The sequence below is a fragment of the Zonotrichia albicollis genome, chromosome 20 (assembly GCF_047830755.1).
Source record: "Zonotrichia albicollis isolate bZonAlb1 chromosome 20, bZonAlb1.hap1, whole genome shotgun sequence".
NCBI classification, from domain to species: domain Eukaryota; kingdom Metazoa; phylum Chordata; class Aves; order Passeriformes; family Passerellidae; genus Zonotrichia; species Zonotrichia albicollis.
In genome coordinates, this window is record NC_133838.1 from 8671276 (window position 1) to 8686399 (window position 15124).

Consider the following 15124-nt stretch of genomic DNA (forward strand, 5'->3'; position numbering starts at 1 on the left):
TTACATTAAAACTACACTAAAAGAATAGAAGAAAGCTAGCCTTCTGATGAAATCCTAAGAATAGAATAGAAAGGAATGATAACAAAGGCAGCTGTCTCGGACTCTCTCTCCAAGCCAGCTGGGCATTAATTTGCCATGAATTATAAACATCCAAGATGGGCCAATCACAGATGTGCCTGTTACATTCCACAGCAGCAGATAATCAATGTTTACGTTTTGTTCTTGAGGTCTCTCAGCTTCTAAAGAGGGAAAATCCTACGGAAAGGGTTTTTCATGAAAAGATGTCTGCAACACACTGATTCCTTTAATTGTCTCTCAGTGCAGCTTTGAGATACAAACCCAAACCCCTCTACATTTACCCTTTTACACATCCTGTAAAACTCGAATTACCATTGTCTTTTACAGAACACCAGCCTTAAAATCCTGCAGCATTTTTCAACTACAAATCCCACTAAGGACAGCAGCAAACTCCTCACCTGGCTAAAGGTGTGCTCAGATCCCTGACACACCTCTCCATCCCCACATGAGCTGTGTCACTGCAGTGACAGCCCCAGAGGCTTCCTCTCCCACAGTCAATAAAGACTTCAGAGTGAGAGCTGCAGGTTTGTTTTGAAATGCAGCTGGTCCCTGGAAATGCACCTGCCTGCCTGGTTTCTCATTAACTACAGAGTCACTGCCCTGTGGTAAATGAAGAGCACAAGTTTCAATACAGACCATAAAGTTATTTAACCAGTGAGATAAGAACGTGCTGTGCTGCAGTGGAGCAGGTGACAGGGGAAGAGCTTTACTCCACAAGGTAAGCACTGATATTCCTGCTGCACTTCAGTCCATAACAAATCTTCAGAGCAAAACCTGGACATGTTACCATTCATGCATTCCACACTCAATATCTGACACAGATGTACTGTAACTGGATAAAATATGTATTTATTTCCTGGCTGTACTGTGGAATTGCTCCTTAAAGCCAAACACAGTCCATGCTGATTCCAAAATTGCCAGGAGTCTGGCAATTCTGCCGCTTTAAATGGCAATAAATGCTGCTTTAGCACCCAGGGCACCCACACTGTGGTGCTGAGTGAGAACCAGTGCTGCTGCCCTGGGCACTGAGCAAGCCCAAATCAGCAGCAGACACTGCTCATGCCCTTATCTGCCGCAGCACATGGATGTTTTGGTGTCACTGCATCGATTGCCAGCCTGTCAATAACAGCCTCAGGCTGCACACAGAGATCAAAGCCAGTCAGAGGAGCCCCGGGGAGGAAGGATCATTTCTCTGGCTTCCCTGAATGTTGAATGTTCCTCCACAAAGCCACCAGAGACCAAATATGTCAACTCAGCAGGTTTTATTTATATAACACAGTTTTTCTTTGCCAGGGCTGTCACATGGCTATTCAGTACATGGCTATACTGCATAGTGATACAGAAAGTTCAGCAAGTGTCAGCTGAGGAGTACAAAATGTTAAATCTTCTCATTGCAAGAGAGGCAGCAGATACCAGCATTCCACCAGAAACCCAAACCCACCTTGCCAAGTAACACATGGCTGAGGTGAAGACAGCATTGATTAAAAACTGCAAGCAGCAAGGTGCTGAACAGTAACATTAAAAACCATTTTATCTGTAATTTACAAATATGCAAAGTATCAGGTTACTTTAAAATTAAGAAGCATTTTGCTTACTAACATGAAACATTACTAATTTGTAATGTATCATTATTAACCAGGTATACAGGTTTCTGTGTCCCTGTGGTCTCATGGCACATGGTGCCAGTCTGGGCAGGTCATTCCTTGGACAGCAGAGGGAAGAGCAGAACAGACAACCCTGCTCCCAGGAGGGTTTCAGGACCAGCTGCCTTCCACTCTCCCCTTCCTAATTTGCCACTCAATAACCTTGGTTTAACCACAGAAGGGCGTATTGTATTTAGAAAACAACAACACACACAGATACAATGTGTATCAACAAATCAACTGCTTCTGGCCTGCGAGTGCCAGGAACATTTCTGCATCCCTTGGCACAGCAAAATTCCAGGACCAGAAACAATTACTACAGCAATTGGTTTTGCATATTTAAAATCTCTTACAGTACCTACAATAGAAAACATCTTACAGAGTAAGAGGAAATTAAACAAAAACAGTCTTGCCAAATAATTCTTATTCTACAATTCTGGATGCTGCTCTAGTTGGGCACAGCCAAAGGGTACAGGGGAATATTGGTGAGGAAGAAGAGAAAGCAACAGCTTTACAACACAAAATATTAAAGACTCCTTGGGAAGGCCCCTGGCAGCAGTCCAGATGTGACTGCAGCTGTTCTATTGCTGTCTGAAAGCAAAAGGCACATAATAAATCCTTGTCAGTGCTGCACAGAGCCAGCCTGGGACAGAGACAGTTCCAGAGCAGCACTCACAGCATGCTCAGCTCACCCACCTGCTCTGACACTGCAGCTGTCAGCACATCCCCAACACACAACTCACACCCAGCTCTGGAGCAGGGTGCAGCCACTCCTCAGAGCCAGGACTGCGCTCCTGGGAGCTCAGAGCTCACCCAGCACTTGTGGTCCATGGGGCACAACTACCTCAGGAAAGTCAGCTGAGGTGGGAGGGGTGTGGAAAACATCATTCAAGAACTGCACCAGTAAAGCCAGTCAGAAAAATCCAGCTCCAGATGACATTTATAACCCAATATTTGCCACAGATCTAAATGGTGGGATTTAGTAAAGAGGCTTAGTCAGGACCTAACAACAGCATTGAAATAGCATTTGGGTCCTCAGAAACCAGCCTTAGGCCACTACAAAGGCAGCACCCACTTCTCTCACATCCAGTTACGGACAACTGCAGGAGCTCAGGGTGTGCCAGACTCCCATGAACCCCAAAGGAACAGCCCTGCTCCAGAGCTGCAGCCTCCCTTCCTGCTTAGCCCCTGGGGAAGGTGGGATGATGGAATGTTCTCACCTCTCCCACAGGCACGTGGTCATAGCTGGAGCAGAATTTGCTGTGAGCACAATTTGCTCTGGCACCCAGCCTCCAGCTGGAGCCCAGTACTTCCAAAGGAATAAGGAGCACTCGAAGGCACCTGGGGCAGCTGCAGAGGCAATCCCAGCCCCTCCAGCTCTCCCCACACCTGCCTGCCCTCAGCACCTGCCTCACACCCCTGGGTTCTGGGCCTTGTAGATGAGGATCTCAGCTGCCAGCCTCTGGGGGTCCAGCAGCCGGGGGAAGCGGCTCATGACAGCGTTCACCAGGTGCGGGTGGAAGATGCCGCACAGCTTGACGTGCACGCTGGCCCTCTCCTCAGCAAACTTCTCCGGGTCAGCCCAGGGCCCTGAGTCCCCGTAGGGCGGCCCTGGAGCCCCGTGCATGGGGTGTGGGCCGGGCACACCGGGGGATCTCACCTGGGGCAGGGGGTAGGGCTCGGACCAGAATTCCCGTGAGCGCGGCATGGGAGCGCCGAACTCACTGGGCAGGCTGTACTGCCCTGCTGCACCCACGGGCACCCCAAAGCCTGAGAAAGAGTGGGGTGCCCCCGAGCGAGGCATCTCAGGGCTGTACTGCAAGAAGCTAGCACCAGAGGAAGAGGATTTGTGGGAGCTGTGGTTGTAAGAGAGCAGCCCGTTCTGCTCCAGGCTGGGGGAATGGGGGTAGATGGGTCTCTGCCTGCCACAGGTGCACATGGGCACCTGCTCCCCGTGGGAATGGTCACAGTGACTGGTACATCTGTGAGGCCACATGTCAGACAGCTGGTTCTCCAGAGAGCCAATGCCTGAGTCGAGATGCTCCTGAGAGATGTAAGACAGAGAATCCATGGGAGGTTGCTGGTACCTGTCAGGGGAGACAGTGCCTGACACGCAGCCTTTGGCCTGAAGCACAACATCACTGGGCTTGGCTTTGTGGGCCAAGCTCTTCCTCTCTGCAGACACCTTCTGTACAGAGCTTTTGTCACTCTCTGTGGGCACAGAGCACAAGAGCTCTGCCTGGGAACCCCGCTTCCCCTTCTTCTCCTCCTTGGCACTGGTACTTCTGGTTGGGGACAGCCTTGCGTTGGCACGGAGCTCATCAGCCAACGAGCGCTGCGGCTGGTTGATCCTTTCAGGGTGGTAGAACTTACACTTAATTCCATAAGTGCATTTTTTCCCTGTAAGGAAAGCCAGAGCATGAAATGACCAGCTGGATTTGACTAGATTATGAGTGACACTTGCACAGGCACCTTGTTCTTTTTATTAATAAGGCAGATCTTACCATAAGGGCACTGCTGTTTCTTGTGTTCTGGAACTACAGGTTTCTTCCTGAGGAAGTTATCCAGGCTGGGGCCATGACGACCTAAGGGATCATCTGGAGGCATAAACCTAAAGAAAACCAAATTTCAGTCAGAAGCAGTTTACTTTTTTTGAGTTGAGGTTGGGTTTCCTCTCAAAGCCTCCCATATCATTGAAGATCAAAAGCTCTCTGAGCCCTACAAAGCTCTCCCATTTCCTGCAGAGATAATCCTCCTGCCACCCAGTCCACACCAGCACAAAATGCTTCCCTTCAGGCACAGAGGAGGCTCAATGCCTGATTGTCAACCAGAATTACTACCTGCTGCTAACAATTGTCCTGTGAGGAAATCACAGCCTGGAACTCCTAGCTCCAAATTAGGAGCAGCTACTGAGATGCCCCAACTTCTTTAGGCTTTGTAGAAGCCAAAGGAGCTGGTGGCATCTCAGTAGCTGCTGAGATGATGCTTTGTAGAAGAGCAAAATGCTAGTGAAGAAATATTGAAAAGCTTTCATTATTTCTTTTGATTATTTCTTCTCTAGCATTTTGCTCTTCTCATGCAGCACTTACTATTGCTTCATTAGAAGAAGCCAGTGTGCTCACACAAATCTTTCTTAAAAGGCCAGGAAAATGTGATCATGATGCTCTGGAGTGTCTACCTGAAACAGAGGCTAGCCAGAGTTAGAAGAATAAAGTGGGGATTTATTAAAGACCTTCAACAGGTATACTTTGGGCAGTGCAAAAGCCTCACAACAGGCTACACCCCAAGATGGACCATGGTCCTGAGTTTTTTAGATTAAGTTTGGTCTATTTGCACATCAGGGGTTAATTGTCCAATTACAGCTTCAGGTAATGAAGTCATATTCCCCAATTTGCTCCTCTCTCTCCAATTCAATTTTGTTGATACTTTTCAGGGCCTGAGGCAGAGGGTGCCCTTGGTTCTCAGGCCCAGAAGGATTGGATTGTCTGACTGTCACCATCATATTTTCTGGAAAAATCCCCTTGCCCAGGATTTCTCTCCTGGGAAGGTGAGAAGCCTCAGAGAAAAAGAAAAACTACTCTTAGCTCATTTGCTTCTCCTGTGTTTTGCTACTTTGAAAGGTAGTTGGAGAGTGTTTCATTGGTTTCATGCAAATTGTTTTGACTTATTGGCCAATTATGGCCAAGCTGTGTTAGACTCTGGAGAAAGAGTCACAAGTTCTCATGAGTATCTTTTAGCCTCCTGTCAGTATCCTTTCTGTATTCTTTAATATAGTTTAGTATAGTACTCTTTAACATAATATAGATCATAAAATAACAAATTAGCCTTCTAAGAACATGAAGTCAGATTCATCATTCCTCCCTTTCATTAGGGAACCCCAAAAATACAAGACATTATAAATAAACAAAACTATTTATTCTGTCTCTCCACAACCCAGACTATATTCAGCCCTGCTCATCGCTGTTCTGAGTCATTCAAATCTCAACGCTCTGCAAGCTCCCCTGAATGTGAAAAGTTGAAAAAAAAATCTGGCTAAGTAGGATTAAAATATTATATTAAAATATAAACAAAATTAAAAGTTATATTAGAATATATAAAAAAAAGTTCTGGCTAAATATGCTTCAGTTAAACACAAGGCCCACTAAGAACATGGAGTCAGAAGCATCCCTCCTTCCTTCATCTGGGAACCTTGCAAACACAAGATCTGACCAACACGTGATGAGCTTACTAACACTCCACATAGAGTTTCTGTACAAAAAATAAAACAATACAAGCTAAAAACAAGGCAGGAGCCCTACTTGTCATTGACAAAGGAGTACATCAGCAGGCGCTCCTCGATGAACTTCTTCCACTCGGGCCGCTCGCTCTGCAGGTCGCGGTAGGTGTCGTTGGACACCACGATGCCGTCAGAGTCGTGCGCCAGCTTGACGATGAAGCGATCGTCGTAGCACACCACGCGCTTGCCGCCCACGCGCCGCGATGGCGTGAACACCAGGATCTTCTTCTTCTCCAGGTCCCGCAGGATGTACTGGTCTGGGGCAAACACAGCGGTCAGCACACCCGGGGGGGGACTCATGGGGGCCCCAGGATGAGGGAAGAGAGGAGTGAATCTGACTCTGTTGATATCAGAAGGCTATTTTATTTTAATGTTATATTTTTATATTATAATTATATATTATATTTTAAATATTATTTTTATTTTCTATAATTTTATGTTTATATTATCATTTATATTTTCATATAAACGATAATATTTTTATATACTTTTATAGTACTTTTATAAGTAATATAAAAGTATATAAAAATATTATCATTTTTATTTAAACTTTTATAGTACTTTTATATTTTCATATTATTTTAATATTATTTAATATTTTTCTATTTCTATATTACTTTCTATATTTCTATTCTATATTCTATATTACTTTCTATATTACTTTTATATTATTTTAATTTTTTATACTTTTATATTTTTAATATTACTTTTATATTATATTCTTTGTTTCTAAATTTTATTGTTTATTTTTATTATTTTATTTCATTATTTTTATTTAAATATAAGTATAGATTATATATAAATGTTTAAATTTTTTATTTTATTTTTCTAATGTTTGCATTTTAATTTTTATTTTATTTTTCTTTTTAATTTTTAATTAATTTTTAAATTTTTATTAAATTCTAAAATTTTTATTTAATTTTTAAATTTATTTAATTTTTTAATTTATTTAATTTTTAAATTTTTATTTAATTTTTAAATTTTTATTTAATACTATACAATATTATATTAAAGAATGCTATACTAAAACTATACTAAAGAACAGAGAAAAGATACAGACAAAAGGCTTTACAAGAACGATAATGAAAAACTCTCGACTGACTCCTCAGAGTCCAACACAGCTGATGGTGGTTGGTCATTAGGTAAAAACAACTCATGTGAAACCAATCAAACATGCACCTGTTGGTAAACAATGTCCAGACCACATTCCAAAACAGCAAAACAGGAGAAGTTGAGGCTTCTCAGCTTCCCAGGAGAAAATCCTGGTGAAGAGATTTTTCCAGAAAATATGACAGTGACACACCTGCAAAGTCCTTCACACAGATGAAATAGCATTATTGGAAAAATCCCTTTGCCCAGGATTCTTCTCTTGGGAAGCTGAGAAGCCTCAGAGAGAAAGGAAAACAATGTTATCTCTTTTGTTTCTCCTGTGTTTTACTGCTTTGGAATATGGTTGGAGATTGTTTATCCAACAGGTGATTGTTTCATTGTTTCTGCTAAGTTATTTTAACTTATTGGCCAAACTGGGGCCAAGCTGTGTCAGACACTGGAGAGAGAGTCACAAGATATCTTTCTAGCCTTCTGTCTGTATCCTTTCTTTAGTATCGTAGTCTTTAATGCAATATAGTATCATAAAATAATAAATTAGCCGCCAGAACATGGAGTCAGATTCATCATTCCTCCCTTCATCTGGGAACTCTGCAAATACAAGACATTATAAATAAACAAAAACATTTATTCTGTCTCTCCACAACCCAGACTATATTCAGTCCTGCTCATCGCTGTTATTCAAATCTCAGCTCTCTGCAAGCTCCCCTCAATTTGAATAATTCTGGCTAAATATGCTTCAGTTAAATACAAAGCATGTACCTGCAAGAGGAAAAATATCAAGAAATAAAAGACAAGAAGTTAGGAAGCAGAGCAGTATTACATTCCTTGTTTTCTGAATTATTGCAACTGATCCAGGCAAAAGCTGGCTTATGGGAGAAGTTAATGACTAATACTCCCTGGTCAGTTCAGCTCCTACTACTCAGACTTTCCATTCTGAAGTTAATTACTGACTTAGCCAGAACTCTGCAAGCTCACTAAGTGACAGAGCAGTCAGCCTGAAAAGCTGCTTTTGGTTTCCATATTTTCATACCTGTTATGAGTACATCTGGTCGGGGCTGCTCCTTCCTCCATGATGGCACAAACACTGTAATGTCCTTGTGTCCCCTGTCCCAGAACCACTGCACAGCCAGAAGGATACCTCGGCAGGAGAACACTTCTTTATTCCCATGGCTGCAAAGGAGAAAATTAAGACTTTAATCCCTTCATGATTCAGTGCACAGAGCAAAGGGAACTGGCAATTAGGACAAGCTTCAGTGAAGTGTTGAGGAGCACAGGCAGCAAACACAGATGCTTGTCTTGTGTAACAACAGCCTCACTCAGACCTGCCCAGCACCCCCGTTTGTGTCAGCACCTCAGGATACCAGTGAACACCCAAGGACTCATTGGGAGGGAGGGAGGCAGCAGCTGGAACTGTTGCAGCTGCTGTGAAACCATCTCTGTTTCAAGCCTTCTGATGTTATTTTTAGCCCAGAGCACAATGTGACCTAAAAGCCCTTTGTGCTACTCTGACAGCCAATGCCAGTGACTGTTTCCTGCCACTGTACCCTCACCGGGCCTTTGCTTGCAAAGTTGTTCTGATCACTTCAGCAAAACAAGGTATTTTATATGCACTCTCATCTCAAGGAAAGATGATTCATTCCATGATGGCTCCAAACCTCATCTACAAATGCACTATTTGCACAAAATGGCATCATCTCCTGTCATCAGTGCTGCTCATGGCAGCCAGAGAACAAAGTTTGACAACCTTGTCAGAAGCCATGTACTGATGCAAAAAGCTTCTTAATTATTCATGAAGTCGTATCAATAAGTTTCCAGAACTTCTAGGAGGAAACTACCCCTCCTGTTTTACAAGCAGTAGTATTTACAGTGCAATCAGCTCTTCTGCTGATAGCGGTTTTGACAAACTTCCAACACTTCTATTGCAGCCTGATATGTCACTGTGGGGATCCATGTTCTGTGACAATGCACTACACCAAAAGGGGAGCTGCTCTCACAATCCAGGAAGGTTTTCCTCACCTGGGCATTACCTGTCCCAAATCTTCCTCCCTCCATCTACACCTGAATAGCATTTCAGCCCCCATCAGCCCCGTTCCTGCAGTGGCACTGTTGCAGCACCACTACAGAGAAGTTTCAGTTCCCCTCCCAGCCTCACCCTTTCTTTGAAACTACAAAGGAAGTTGAAGAGCTGTACAAAAGTACTTATTCTAGAAGAACTAAACACTTGGCAACAGAACTAACACCTAAAGAGACACCTAACACACCTTCAAATAAGAATCCTAAATTACAAAAGGCTGAAAATCACTACCAGAAGATGCTCTAAAAGTTCTCTCCAATATCAGATGGATTTAGCTATAGCCAGGCATAGACTACTACAATTTTTTAGAGATAAGTGTGAAAAACAAATCCTTTTTGTTGGATTTTCTTTTGTCTTTGTTTTGGGTTGTTGGTTGTTTTTATTTTTTGAGTCTCTGCTACCAACCTCAAACCTCCAGAAGGCAGCTAATTGGGCTGATCTGATTTGGCAGCAGCCATGGAAAAATTCCCTTAGAAGGAAGTAAAAGCTAATTTCCACTATGATTTGCATAAGTTTGTCAAGAGCTGTTGAAGGAGGCCGCTGTACATACTGCAAATGAATCAGCAGGGAACATCACACCATCAATACAGGAAGTTTCAGAATGGAATTCCCCTTCTAGAGAATTGCTTAAAAAAGCCAGACTGCTTCTCTCATGTCAGACCCTGGGCTCCGGCCTGCCCTGACTCACAGCTGCTGTGATTTCCCCTCTGCAGTTTGGGGTAACTTTCACCACTAAGAGGCTCCTCACTAACACGGCCAATCCTGCTGTTAAAGCCCAAGCACTTATCCAAGGTAAACTTTGTTGCCAGAGTCACTTATCAGCCTGGGCTCACAATAGGTCGTTTTCCACAGTGTTCCTAGAGCTGTAGAGAAGGTAGGAACTGGAGCAGGTTCTCTTCAGGAGTGCCAGGCATGGCTTTCACTCTCCTGCCCTGTTCCACTGCCACCACCATTCCTCATCCGCCCTGGGGCTCACCTGTGCCCCATCTTTTCTGTTCTCAGAACTGTCAGCCAGGGCTTGGCAAAAACCACACCTGCAAACAAACCTCCACGCAGCACTTTCACCTCAGACAAACCTACTGCAACCGACACGGCAGCTCCACCCGCACCCAGGGTTATATTTTATAAAATCTGCATACACAAACATAAACAACAAAGGAGGCTGCCTCTGAGCTGCAACAGAAAAAAGCTTTCAGGACCCAGTTCAGAAGCTGGTGTGTTAAATTTCAAGAGTGTGCTATGCAGAGGTGGGGAACGCATTGCTGGGGTGGGGTGAGGGCAAGCAATGTCCACCAAAGTGGGAGCAAAATTCAGGGTGAAAGTGGGAACATCACACCAATAAATATCCAGCCCTGAGATTCTGAATGTTTCATGGATACTGGGGGCTCTGGTGAGCGTCCATGAGAACCTGCTCCAGTAACACTGGGACACGTGAAACGGCGAGGATGAGTCACAGCCCTGCCTTGGTGACACCTCTGACATCTCATCGCGCTCTACCTCGTACAGAATTTCACCAATATACAAGAGGCACAATTCGGAGACAAGCCTCCAACGGAGCTCCATATTACAAACCCTTCTCTAATTAAGCCTGTAATTATTTATTGAGCAACTTCCTGCTACGGAAACTTACACAAAGCCACTAGCTGAGAGGACAACGTCTCTTCAGTTATCCCTTCATCGCCAGAGCCCAGGAGGAAGTGTTGGTTTCAGAGGAAGCACTGCTGCCCTCACCATTGCCCCGTGACTGGCGGCTCTGGGCAAGGCAGAACAGGCAAGCCGGGCCCGCAAACGCGATGCTCGTCCTCGTGTGTCGGAGAGGAACTTTGGAAAATATTACCAGCCCCGTTCCCAGCGCCCAGAAGCGGTTGCTTTGAGCGTGGCACTCACAGCTTTTCACCTCCGAGCCCTGGCAGAACTCACACCCGACAGCCCCGCGCCCAGCCCGGACGCACCTCATGGCCACGTTGCTGCCATCGATGACGATGGGCTTCAGGTTGTCGCTCTCCTTCTCCTCGGGGCCGGGCGCGGGGGATTTATTGCCAGCACCGCCCCGAGGGACCAGCGGGGCCTCGCCGGGCTCGGGCGGGGCCTCGGGGCCGTCCCGCTCGGCCGGGCCGTGCTTCACCAGCTCCCCCAGCACCGTGTTGGTGTCGGCGCCCAGGCCCAGCTTCTGCAGCACGACGCGGATCTCCTCCGACGAGTAGCCGAGCTTGCGGAAAAAATCCACCTTCAGCTGCAGCTCCGGGCCGTCTCCAAGCCCCTCGGGGCTCTCGCTGCCGCTCATCCCCGCTGCGGGCCGGGCCGCGGCCGGCAGCGCCTCAGGCCAGCCCGGGGCGACGCTGCCCGCGCTCATGGCTCCCGGCGGGGGACTCGCGGCCTCCGCTCGCCGCCGGGACCTGCGGGGCGACAGCGGCGTTAGCAGCGCCCCGCAGCCCGGCCGATCCCCGGCTCCACTCCCGGCCAAACCCCAGCTCTGCTCCCGGCCGAACCTCGGCCCCAGCTACACTCCGTTCCCGGCCCAACCCCGGCTCCACTCCCGGGTCGGCCCCAGCCCCCCGCGCTCACCGGGCCGCTGCCACCGCCGGGCTGCCGCTGCCTCTCCATGGGGCCGGAGTAGGGCGGGCGGCGGCCGCTATTTATACCGAGAGCCGCAGGGCGGAAGGGCAGAGCGAGGGGTGGAGCGGCAGGCTCGGCCCGGCCCGGCCCGGCCCTCCCAGCCCAGCCCTCTGGCTCCGTGACACGCGTCCCTTGCACCGCCTGGGTCCCAGCGATGCAGGCGGCCGTGATTCAGCCGCTGGTGGTTCATCAACGCGGCCGTGCGGAGATAGGAGCTGGCAGGAAACATCTGTCACCCACCGGTGCCTGTGCCTTGCCAAGCGCTAAACCGCACCTGTATGGAAATACAGGGGTTAAATCTATATTGTGAAACGTGCAAAAACTTCACATCTCTGACTTCTGATTAATCATGCCTAAACAATTTAATGAAGGTAGTTGCAAATTTGCTTCCCCCAGGCCATGTACCGGAGCCCAGCTCAGGAGCGAGGAACTCTCCCAGTTACAGGAATGCATTTGCATTCATCTTCCTTGTGGTTACCCCGAAACAATCATTTTTCCTTGTCTCTGTCTGTGTCTGAAACCACACTGTGTGCTCAACAGTAACACACACACAGAGCGAGATTCAGATCAGAGATAATCCTTACTCAGTCCTTAAGTAGGTGCTTTCCCAACACTTCTTTCCCTTGGAATCTACTCCAGTCAGCATGAATTTAGTATTGTTTGTGTGCTTTTGCTTCCAGGCTAAAGTCTATTGCACCAGAAAGTGTGGCCACAGACGTACTTCCTATAGGCCATACCCCAAGGAAGAGGAACAAAGCTGAATCTCCAGATTTATGCAAAGCAGTGGCAGCAGCCACATCGCTCTAATTTGGTGAAAGAGAAGCCAGGAGAGAGGGAGGCTGTTGGCTTCTCCACCCAAAAAGTCAGAGGGAGTCACATGCTGGGCACACCTCAGAGCTCCTCATGGGTGATTTTGACTATTTTTTCTTTTCTTTTCCACAGCTGAAAACTGCTTTGAACAGTACTTCTCTTTTTTTTTTGGTAGTGCAAGGGCTATGGTGGAAGCTGCAGTTTCTGAGGATGTGAAGATTCACAGAACTTTGCTGGGATTGTGGGTGCACTGAGGCTGTCCAGCTCCAGGCAATGATGATGATGATGATGCCCACAGTGGGACAGCTGCATCATGCCCTTTCTGTGGTGGGACAGGCTGTCACCTGGTACTGCCAAACCTCTGTCCTCTGTCACACATCTGTGGCCACAGAAAGAGGTGGAAGTCCCCATCAGAGCACAAGAAAGCACTGGGCTGTTCCAAGGAGGAACCTGTGACACCGAGGGGAGGACAGGGCCAGATGCTCTCAGGATGGTCATTAAGAGCAGCCAGCTGCATCTCATCCTGCTGAGCTGGGAATTCTGGTGTGCAAAAAAGGAGCTAAAGCATTCAGGGACAGCAGGGACCCCAAAATGCTCTGTGACAGCAGGAGCCCATGGATGGGGTCAGTCCCTGCCTGTCCTCCACCTCCATCCCCTTCTCTGCTGACTTTCCTCCACCCTGGTTCCTTGTTCATGAACAAGTCCTCAAAATCTTGATGTCACATTTTCCTAGGGATTACCACCCCCATGTCCCACATTTTAAAGGAAGAGCTCATCCTCTGGCAGAGCCTTTCATCTCCCACTCATGCATTTAACACAGCCAAAATAGTTGATATTCAAGGCTCCCATTATCTGCTGGTGGGGTAGGAGCTGGCCTTGTGCCAGTTCCTTGCTAACCAGCCACAACCAGGAGCCCTGTAAGCACAGTGGCCCTGGACCTGGCTGCTTCCCTATGGAAGCTCAAGGCAGCTAACTCACTTCTAAAAAAGGCCTAATTATATCTCATTTATAAAAGCCTATGTGGGACCATTATGTTAATTAAAGACAACTTAAATGGCCTTATTTAGCAGCATTTGGGAGTAAATTAAACTGAATTAAGGCTGCTTTAATTCTGAATGAGAATTTTATGCAGAATTTTAATGTTCTACTTTAGGATTAGTTAATTCAATTTAATTTTCTTAAGAATCCTGTATAGACAAACCCTGAGAAATGAGGGACCTACTAAGGCACCTGCTCCAAGCTGAGCTCATTCCTCAGCTTTTCAGGGAGCTGACAGGGCTGGGACTGGCTTGGGATGTGTGTGTTTCCAGCAGCTTTGGTGTCCTCAATGCCTTGCTCATCTATAGTTACCTGATGGTTCACCTCACTGCACTCACCCACACGGGGTTCTGGTGATGAACTGAATTCTCCCATCACCTGCAGCTCACAGAGCTGCCTCTGTTGTTTTTTTTTTTTTTTTACAGCGAGCAGTATAATTTATTACAGAGGATTCAGCACATTCTGGAATGAAAGGGAAAACAAGTGATGATTTAATCCCTTTCTTTGAAAGAGGGTCATCATGCCTCACGAGGAAAGCTGAGCAGTAATGCTGGAAGCAAAGCTGAGCAACATCTCTTTATGACTGTTTTTACAGTGCAGCCACTCAGGTTCATGGAGATGGCACTTGAGGGATCTGCTGCTCTGACTGGCCTTGATGAACAAGGGTCTGGTGGCAGAACCATCACAGGTTGCTGCAGGGAAAGCTGCCAGCTGAGCAAAGCCAGGCTGGACACGTGCCCAGTGCCATGAGGCACTGAGGGAAGATTCCTCCCACTCATGTGTTGGGCAAGAGCTCCTGGCCTCCAGACCCTGGTGCTGTGTGCTGTAGTGATTCCAGAGGAGAAACAAAGCTCAGCTCTGCTCAGAAAAAAGGAAAATGTAGGAAGGAGGACTAGAGGAGGAGCTTATAAACTCATGTTTGGAGCCTGTATACCTGCAGTTCTTGTCACGCTGCTTGTGGTCCTCCCAATTCTGTCTTCACCCACAAGTATGGGATTCATATGCAGCTGCAGACAAGTAGATGCATTTTTCTCTGAAACATTATATTTTGAACTTATTCTATGGGCTATAAGGAGATCCTTGTAAGCACTCTGCAGAGTAACTACTCCCTGAGTAGCCCGAGGGCTCCTTGCAGAGCAGGCATGTTTCTGAGCTCTGGAGGAGAGTGCAGGCTCCCCAGGGACCATACCAAGGAAATTTATTTGGCTGTCACTGTGTGCCTGACTAGATACGGCCTTAGGTACTCCTCTGAGTAAGCAGCCCTGATCTCTACCTTTGGTCTTAGTGATTGATGGCATTAAGTTATAGGATGAGCCTATCTCCTCAATGACAGATGGATTGGGCACACCCTGACAATTATTTCTCATGCACTTTTGTCAAGGAAAAGAGCTGTCCTTTGACAGCCTTTTGGGCTATAAATCTGTCATTGGGGAGGCTGAAGTGACAGAGGCAGCAGAAGCCTCACCATCACCTGAGCTT

The 15124-nt window shown here is 46.7% G+C and overlaps 1 protein-coding gene across 1 annotated transcript; it reads right to left on the bottom strand.

The window, feature by feature from the left end:
- Positions 1–1133: 1133 nt before the first annotated feature.
- ZC3H12A (zinc finger CCCH-type containing 12A) lies at positions 1134–11899 on the bottom strand. Its single transcript, XM_074555581.1, has 6 exons — positions 11747–11899; positions 11134–11577; positions 8138–8277; positions 6020–6254; positions 4226–4332; positions 1134–4121 (listed from the first exon to the last, which is right to left on the bottom strand). The coding sequence occupies exons 2-6, from the start codon at positions 11532–11534 to the stop codon at positions 3133–3135; spliced, it is 1872 nt and encodes a 623-aa protein (XP_074411682.1). The 5' UTR covers positions 11535–11577; positions 11747–11899; the 3' UTR covers positions 1134–3132.
- Between the last annotated feature and the right edge of the window lie 3225 nt (positions 11900–15124).

Coding starts and splice junctions, on each gene's coding strand:
- ZC3H12A (XM_074555581.1), bottom strand. CDS start 11,534: ATGAGCGCGGGCAGCGTCGCCCCGGGCTGGCCTGAGGCGCTGCCGGCC. Junction 8,278..11,133: donor GGCAGCAACGTGGCCATGAG/GTGCGTCCGGGC, acceptor TCTCCTTTGCAG/CCATGGGAATAAAGAAGTGT. Junction 4,333..6,019: donor TACTCCTTTGTCAATGACAA/GTAGGGCTCCTG, acceptor GGTTTTCTTTAG/GTTTATGCCTCCAGATGATC.